General features: G+C 39.5%; 1 protein-coding gene across 1 annotated transcript in view; it reads left to right on the top strand.

Moving 5' to 3' along the window:
- The first annotated feature begins 3779 nt into the window (after nt 1-3779).
- Nucleotides 3780-9690, top strand: part of Gadl1 (glutamate decarboxylase like 1) — a 163316-nt gene continuing 157405 nt past the window's right edge. Inside the window, exon 1 of the mRNA XM_026406172.2 lies at nt 3780-3986. Within this exon, the coding sequence (XP_026261957.2) occupies nt 3950-3986 (37 nt within the window). The 5' untranslated portion in view covers nt 3780-3949. The remainder of the gene's footprint in view (nt 3987-9690) is intronic.

The raw sequence follows: 9690 nt of genomic DNA, 5'->3' as shown, positions 1-9690 counted from the left end.
AGGTGTCTCTTTTCTAAATGATTTCATTTCCTTTGGGTATACACTCAGGAGTGGTATAGCTGCATCATATTACAGTTCTATTTAAATTTTTTTTTGTTTTTGATTTTTAGGTGGGGTACTGGGGATTGAATTCAGGGGCACCTGACCATTTAGTTTTTTTTTCAGCCCTATTTTGTATTTTATTTAGAGCTAGGGTCTCACTGAGTTGTTTAGCACCTCACTTTGTCTGAGGCTGGCTTTGAATTCTCTATCCTCCTGCCTCAGCCTCCCAAGCTGCTGGGATTACAGGCCTGTGCCACTGCACTCAGCTATATTTTTAGGGTTTTGAGACCCCCATTACTGTTTTCCATAGTGCCTGTACTAGTTTACATTCCCACCAACAATGTATAGGGTTCTCTTTTCTCCATAGTCATGTCAGCATTTGTTATTGATTTTTATAATACTCATTCTGATTGGGGTGAGATGGAATCTGAAGGTAGTTTTGATGTGCATTTCCCTGATACCTTGCCATCTTTAACCTGAATTATTACAATGGCTTGTCTCCTCTTCTGGGTCTTACCCTCCCCACCCCCCTGCCTTCCAGTCATTTTCCATAGTACCACCATCTTTCTCTTGAGTAGGTCTTCAATACCTATAGGAGAAAGTCTAAGCTCTAAGCATGGTCTTGAAGTCCTTGAGGGCCTAGGCACTGATCCCTGGACCACCCTCATCTCTGGATATCCATCTCCTCACTTAACCCTCTCTAGGAAACAGCACCCTAGATATCATAATTTTGTCCATATCAACACTTTGCCTCTGTCTGGGAAACCAGTATTGTACCTCATTTTCCCAATCTCATAAACAGACCAATTTTTTTTTTAATTTTTCAAACACTGGCCCAATTATTACTTTTTTATGCTAATTCCCAATAGTAAATGTTCTATAGGCACTGTGCTAAATATTTGTTTCATCTGTTCTCTACAGTAAACCCACAAGTTAGGCATAATTTTTATTTTCCACTTAGGATTAAGGAAGTCAGATTCAGTGTAATTTTGGTAATTTTCCAATGGGATTCAAATCCAGCCTGAGTCCAAAGCTTTCTTCCCACCTAACCTCTTCACATTCCTCCTCTTGGGGGAAGCTTCTCTATTGCCACATTTCCCAGGTGGAGAATACTTGAACATGGTGTTCATCAGACCTCAAAGACTGGATTCTTAATCACTGCTTTTTGTTGCCTATATGCTGAGCATGCCAATATAATTTTCAGACTCATACAATCTTCGTGCCTTCTTGATCAGTATGAATAGTAGAAATGTCCTCATGGGAATGCAAGCTCATGATCTTCTTTCATCTTTTTCACTTACTGTCCAGTAAATGCACATTTCTTAATTTCAAGTAAATTACTCCAGTGGTAAATTCTGCATAGAGAAACACTTTTTCCTTCTCTACTTGAAAAATTCTAATCCCTTAGAGCATTATTAGAGAAATCTGTTACTGGGATGAAATAAGTTTCCAGAAAAAGTGTGTGTAATATAGTAGGTGATCAACCAATGTTGAATTAATTTATAAATTAACGAATGCTGCTTTCCCTGAAGTCTGGCCTGGCTCTTCCTTAAGGGTCATTTGGGTGTCCTATCTTTTTACGGAAAGTAGGATCTCCTTGGTGGAGAATTGTGACTGCCTGGTGTAATCCGGTTTACTATAATACCAACTGGCCACTTTTGTTGTTCAAAGAGCACATTTTTCTTTGAAAGGTTTGGTGAGAATGTCTTACCACAAAGATTGCAAAAGAGCGTTTGCTAATGGGTGCAGTGTGGTATAGAGACAGGGCACAGGTTTCATAAATATAGAGTCCATTCAGATCATGGTCCTGAAACTCTTCACCTCTGTGTTCTTCAGCAAGTGACTTTGGAGCTTCAGTTTGCCCATCTGTAAAATGTGGACTGTAGTAATCCCTGTTCTTATAAGGATTACGAGAGGGAATATATGAAAAGCACTTGGCAGAGTTCCTAGATCACAGTATGTGTTGTCAGCTCTTATTCATGAAATTTCCTAAATATTTCACACTGTCCACTTTAAGTTAGAAGCATTTTTTTAAAAAATCCCCTGTGTAGAATTAGCCAGTCTCTCTCTAAGGCTCAAGACCCCCATATCTTTCACAGAACATAAAACATCTGAGGAAGGTAAGCTGGTCCTAAGCCTGTCCCTTTTAACTCTGAGGATGGAATTTTTCTTCAAATCCTTAGTGCCTGGCACAGGGAAAGAATGCAGTCACTGAAGAATCAATGCAAGAAAGAATATAATGTGATGCTTTTTAAAAAAAAACAGGAATAAATTTGTTAGTTGAGATTAAGTCAGTAAGAGGGGAACTCACAGGGCAGATTCTAGTTGTCTGTCTGAGGAAGTTTGAATGGCATAGTCTCTGCTTGGCAGGGAGTTGGGAGGTATCGGAGAGGAAAGCCCTTGTCCATGTGTGTAAATGGACTTTTCTATAATCAACTGTAGCCCTGGCAAGCTCTGGTTTGTCTCACATGGTGAAGTATGTAAACTAACAGCAGCTGACATTGGTCACCATTCTGATCTGGAGTGAAGAGTGTTCACGTATTGTAATGCTAAAAGAAAAAATTGAAAACATTCCAGAGTGTACCCCTTCTCAGTATTTTTAATAGAGTGGCGAAAGGTTAACTCCTACAATTTTTAATTATGCTCCTTTTTATTAGATTTCCATACTTTATCCAGTGTAACTTGATACAAAAGAGTAGATGAGAGGATGATCTCAAATTTAAAATTTAACTTCAACATTCTTAAGGAAACTATATATTAGAAATAATCAATAATTATTTGGGAGAAAAACTCTGCACTCTCTTTGATGTTGTGGACTTTACGCTTGCCAGAGTAAGTGATTAATTCACCATCAAAAAATAATACTAGGCTTTGTCAAAAGTAAAACAGGATTTTTTTTTTTTTAAGTTCAGGGATCTAGATTACAAATGCTGTTCCACAATGTACTTGTCATAAATGTGCTTTGAAATGGCATTAATCCATCCTATCATCTCAATCGCCTCAGTCAAAAACCCCTAAGGGAATTTAAATATAATATCTGTTGGAGGAATGACTAAGTAGGGCTCACCAATCAAACTTAAATTTACAAAAGGAACATGACTGAAACTAAACTTCTGGGGGCTTGCAAGTGCAAATACAGTGTTGGGAAAATTTTAATCCTTAGAGAAGGAAAACATTGAGCCATTCTAATTTATCACCTCCTTTGGCTCTTTACAGTCCAGTAATAACATGCCCACCCCTTTCCCTTCTCCAAACTTAGAATTTTGCAAAGGCAAAAGGCTGAAATAGGATCAGGAAAGGGATTCAGTTGCAGAACTTTTAAATGTCAGGACAGTACTGAATGGGGGTAGCAGATCCTGTTCACTGCAGCTCCCCTAAAATAGGTCTCCTGAGCTGGTGGCCTGGAGCAGGCATCATCATATTTAACTTGGGGGCTCCTCAGGCCAGATCAGACCCTGCAAGGTGTTTACTCCTAAAAGCTAGATTCTGGGACAGTCACCAGGCCAAGGCTCAATCTCTTGCCCTTCCCAGTTCCTACCCTAGAATTGCTGGTAGAGGTGCTCTCGTTCCACTCGCGTCCAGAAAACTTATCCACACCCTTGCAGATTGTTGCCCCCTCCTTCCCGGCAAGGACTGAGGGATCCTGGCTCTGCATCAAGCTGGTGGCACAGCCCCGGCGCTCCAAGTATTAATAGAGAGTCGCTGGCTCTGAAGGCTGGCACTGGAGGCTCGGATGGCAAAGTGAAAGCAGCGCCAAGCGCTCCTGTCCTGGTCCCTCCCCTGGCCCTGGCCTGCGCCTGGACTGCCCGGTGCACCTGCGCGTCCCGGAGGAGGCGCTGCCTCAGCAACCGCAGCCGCCGCCCAGACCAAGCGAGCAGCAGCGGGGAGTGCTGGACCCGGAGCCGCGATGAGCTGCGACTGGGACAGCCAGCGTCGGGTGGACGGTAACGACGTTTTAGGCGCGGCTGCGTTTTTGTCCTTAACCGCCCCAATTTCTGGGTTTTCATTTCCCCCGTGTTTGTTGACCTAGGGACTTAGAGCCCGGTTCTTTCCTCGTAGAACTGCCGGATGGGTGGGAAGTCCCCTATTTTTTTGTGCATGTTTGCACCCTCTTCTGGGCCTTTTAGAGTTATATTTAAAGTCAATGGAGTTAACTTTTGCATAGTACAGAGAATCGCGCCTGGCGCAGAATGGGGTTTGCTAAACGCATATTGAAGTTTCACTGTTTGGCGCGCTGCTGCGGGTATCCTTAACCAGGGTGGGGAAATACTTTCCCTGAAGGAAAGATAATTTTGCTACTACTATGGGACAAGAACAGCCAGTCTTCCTACCTCCACCCCACTACTTCGTAAAGGTGTTAAAGGAACCAACTTTGAGTTCATTGAGTGTTGCCCTAATAATGTTGTATTGATTGGAAAACTGGGACCTTAGTTACTTAACATAAGATATTTTGCAGCAGAATGTCTGAAAATGATTCTATAACTTGGGCGTCATTTAGATCTATTTCTTTAAAATAATGATTACCAAACTTTTTTCAGGGGAAGGCTCTCAGATTGCTTTGAAGTTATGATGAAATATTTTGAACCCTGCACCCATCAAAATTCACCAATTAATACACATTTGAATCTTTGCTGACAATTTCAGAGAGACCCCCTTGACTTGGTTGTATTCCCCAGGTATTTACCCCTTCTTTGAAAGGTCATTGTGGCATGTATTTGGGAACTGTATGAGACTGAATATTTATCTTCCTTCAAAATAAATATATTGGATTTTTGACACATAATATTTGTACATATTTATGGGGTACAATATAAAAAGTTGACACATGTATCCCATGTGTAATGATCAAATCAAGGTAATTAGCATTTCCACCTCCTCAAACATTAATTATTCCTATGTGTTATGAACCTTCAAACTCAGTTCTACGTATTCTGAAATTTGTTGCAGATTGTTATAGGCTATAATTACCCTGCTGTATTATAGAATGCCAAAATGAATTTCTACTCTAACAGTAAAAAAAAAAAAAAAAAAGAAAAGAAAGGTTATTGCTGTTGTTATTTAGGTTTTCTCTCTTAACTAGTTAGTTGTTGACCTTTTAGAAGGAGCACTCTGCCAGGAATAACTCCTCTTTGTATCAGAACCCTCTGGATTGTACTGAGCATGGCTTAATGAAGCCTCTTTGGAGTTAAAACTCCCCCTTGGGCTTCTGCTCAACAGGTACATCAGGTAACTTCACACAGAGTTCCCTGTGGATCAGTCATCTTCAGAGTTGGGTATTTTGTTCAGTAATTGGCAAGACAAGAATCATAGTACTGAAAGAAACATTCCATTCTTTCTTATTATTGTCCCAAAGTGAGTTCCCAACATAATTGCTCCAATGATACTCTTTAAAAAAACAACAACACTTTTTTAAAGTTGCTTTGCTCCCTGAGCGGTGATTCATGCCTGTAATCCCAGGCTGAGGTAGGACGATCACAGTTTGAGGCCAGCATGACATCTTACCCAGTCTCAAAATAAAAACTAAAAACGGATGGAGATGTAGCTCAGTGGTAAAACATCCCTTCATTCAATACCTAGTACAAAAAAAAAAAAAAAGCTAAGGGAATAAAATGACATTCTTATTGTTGTCACTAGAGAATATAAACAAACAAAACAGCACTTTAAATAGCTGGAACTTTTTGTCACACTATTACTTTTGTTCTTCTGCTGTAGGTCCATACTATGATTTAAGACATTTGACTTTTTGAGAACTGATTAAGATTAAATTGTTGGTTTAAAATATAAACTCCCAAAATTATATGGCAGCCTTTTTTTATGTGAAGCAAGGATGGGCAGGGCAATTGTGTCTGACCACCTTACCCCAGCTGTGTTTTGCTTGTTTCAACCTTAATTTCTATTTTAATTCCACATGGTCTTTAGAAATGTGATAGAAATATTTAAAAATAAGTACCCACTCTTCCCAAATCAAGCACGTGTTCTGAAAGAAATTCATTGAATTTTGTTATCAACTCAGCAAGCAGCTACTGTCCCCAGAAGCCACCAGAGGCCCAGATAGTAGCATCTTCTGCAGGCCCACCTGTGTGGGTGGGTGATAGAATTGCAAGGGTAGCTTCAATGACACAATATGCAAGAAGGCCATACACCGAGGTCAGAGAGGCAAGCAGAGAGAGACAGGGAAACTCTGCACCTTTATTGGTTCCAGGGCTTTATCCAAACCAGCCCCCAAGGGGAGCTTTCATGAGTGGGCTTAAAACAAGCAGGACTAGTTCCAGGAGGTCATACTGTGACTCCCCCAAAGTTCCCAAACATAGAAGTCCCTCTAGAGGAACAGTGAAAAGGCAAGGACCCTACCTGGGAGAGATGCCTCTTAAGTTTGTAACAATGACCACTACTTGGAATGATTCAAGTGGGATAGAGCATTGGAAATTGTGTCAAAGGTGACAGATACCTACTTCTGAGAAAGTTAAACTTATATTTTAAAAATGAATGCTGAGGCAAAAAGTGCTCACTAGACCAGATCTCTCTGTAGTTTAAAGTGACTTCAATAGCTGCAGTAAATGAATAGAGAATTTTGACATTTCACCTTAAATCTAAATTCCTTGGAGCATCAGAAGGCTTTATTCACCTCCTGTCTGTTTATCCTTGAACAAGTGATAAGGTTAAAAAAAAAACACCCCATGTTTAATAACACCTAATTGTGTTAAAGCTTACTATGACATCTTTAAAAAGTACTGGATGTATCTGTCAGACTTAGTACATTTTCAAGGATTTATGATGAGATAATGCAAAGAGACATTTGATGAGTATATTAAATGATATGTTTATCTTAAACTCTCCTGTTGACTGTTACCAACCTCTATATTATGGAAGTATATCATAGTAATCCAGCTACAGATGAAGAATTCTTAATCCATGCTTCATGCTTGATATAGTTTATGATCTTGCTAGAATACATCCAAGAAAAATCTATGCAATTAGTTACATCCAGTTTGAGGTTAACTTTATTAAAAATAAAAAATTCTTTGGATCCAATATTTGCCCCTATTTTTTGAAATGATACCACCACCCTCCACATAATTCTGCCTAAATAGATTTGTTTCTTGTTGCAAACTCTTAAAAAGGAAGTAAACTTTCAGTTTTCATGGGAAGGAACAGAAATATTTTCTGTTGAAAGGCTGACTTTCATATGTTGTTATAAAATTGTAGACTGGTATGTTGGAATACAGTTGAAACCATGATATTTAGGAACAAAATTTCTTTATGTAATTCCTCCCACTGCCTCTAGGTCTCTTTCTCTGTGATGTCTTCACTTTTCTGTATTCCTTTTTTCCACTGTTTAAATATTTAAGAGAACCCACTGTGGGCAAAACTCATTACCTGGGATGTGAGCCCTGCTTTTCTTTGCTGAGCTAGCTGTTCTCTCTTATCTAACCCTCATTTGCAAGTCAAGGAGAGGGAGACTAAAACTGAGGCTGGGAGAGGATAATGTTCAACCAAGGGGTCTAACTTGAGAGTCTACATTGTAGCATCTAACCTCTGGCCCTGATGGGCTGAGGATGTTGAATGTGGAGAGATGACCTGGAATGGCATTCTCTGCCTGCCTCTACTGATAGGACTGCTAGAAAGGTCCTGAGATGTGACTCTGGGCTCACTGACATGACAGCAGCTTTCTACCATCTTCTCTTAGGATGGGAAGGACATGAAAAGGCTATGAATATTTGAAGGTGTGTTGGAAGCAGCTCACTGTCCCTCTTGCCAGGATAGGGATGTCTGCTCTCCCCCCGGGGTAGAACCTTCTGGTTGCTAAGAACAAGAAGTGGCTTATCTCTGAGGGAAATGTGTAACACCCCATGGGACTCACTGTGTACCAGCTCTTCTCCCAGGGCAGGATTCTAATTTGTGTTCTTCTCAGATCATGATGGATGGGTCCATTTTCAAGGCAGTGCCCTGGGAGCAGACAGACCTACCTTGATCCATAGGTCTCTTGAGGGTAACTATAGGAAAGGAGAAGGAAGAAAATGCTCTGACTCACAGCCTGGTCAGACTGTGTATCCCTGGATATATGTGATTTAATCTCTGTGAGCTTCAGTTTCTTAATCTGTAAAGTAGGAATAAAGATATCCATTGGTTAGGGTTATTGTGAGGATCAGGAAGAATACACAGAACATATGGCAGGTATTAAGCTCTCCATAAATAGACTTATTATGTTTAGAAAATTGTTTGTGCAGGTAACTGTAAAGTGGTTGCACCATATGCCTTTGTAAAAAGATAGGCCAGGGTAATAGTCACTTAACTTTGATGCTACTGGGTGCAATCTAATTTTGCCTATTACGCAGGGAGCTCTTCAGTTATGTAATTATCTAATCATCATGAACTTTATATGTGGAAGTTGTTATTGAGTTTTTTTGTATTTGGGCATTCAGTTTTGGAAAAGACTGAAAACTTGATTTATATAGTAAATCAAAGAATGAACTAAGAGTCCAGGTGATCCTTGGAGAAGTGATTTTTTTTTTTTTTCAAAAAGCAGTTTGGTCCACAGTATAGTGGAGTTACCACCATTGATGGCTTCCAGGTTTTTATCCCTGCTCACTGATTTTTCTAGTGTGAGTAATTTGGCAAATTGCCCATATCATAGTTCTTTACAAAATTTTTCTAACTCACTGGGTGCAATGATGTTCACTGTAATCCCAGTGGCTCAGGAAGCTGAGGCAGAAGGATCACAAGTTCAAGACCAGCCTCAGCAACTTAGAGAGACCTTAAGCAATTTAGTGAGACCCTGTCTCTAAATAGATAGATAGATAGATAGATAGATAGATAGATAGATAGATAGATAAAAAGAAAGAACTGGGCTTGGGATGTGGCTCAGTGGTTAAACACCCATGGGTTAAATCCTTGGTATCCCCCCAAAAAAACTTGCTTTTAAATGTCTATATCCTTTTTTCTTGCCTGAATTCTGTGAGGACATGGACCACATCTGTTTATTGCATTCTCAGCATCTAGCAAAACACTGAGCACATAGTAAGTCCATCTATTCAACATATGTTTTTTTTTCAGTGAACTTATGCATGAAGTAATGATTCAGAGGGTGATGGGACAATTTGCATAACAATACATGATTCCTGAAATATTTAGTCCTGTTCACTGTTGCATTTAAATTTGAGTACATATTCACTTTTTCCTTCTTGGAACTATTTTTTTTTTTTAGTGAAAATTGGTAACTATGTACACCTCAAAAAATAGGATATTGTTTGGAACACCTAAATATTTAATAGTTGGATGGTTTAAATAAATTATAGTAGGGTATAAAATACTATATGAATGCATTCCATGTTTTGGAAAATGATTATATGTTGTAAGAGTCTAGGTGGATAAATGGCAAAGGATTAATAGAGGTGGTCTGTCTCTGGGTAGAAAGGATTATGGATATTCCTTAAATTCTTTTACTTACTTATTATTTCTGATTCTTAGGTTATGAGCTTGCCTTGCTTTTATAAGAAAGAAACAGAATAAATACATGCTTGGCATATTGTAGATTATTTATATGGTACCACCTGACGCTGAGTGCTTAGCTCATTTTCTGAATTTACTCTCCTCTTTTTGAGCATTAAGATAGTTCCCACTTCTCAGTGTTCCAAAACAGCATGACTG

This window comes from Urocitellus parryii, chromosome 3 (genome assembly GCF_045843805.1).
Source record: "Urocitellus parryii isolate mUroPar1 chromosome 3, mUroPar1.hap1, whole genome shotgun sequence".
Lineage (NCBI taxonomy): Eukaryota > Metazoa > Chordata > Mammalia > Rodentia > Sciuridae > Urocitellus > Urocitellus parryii.
Note: the sequence above shows the minus strand (reverse complement) of the source record. Positions and strands in the feature narration are given on the sequence as shown.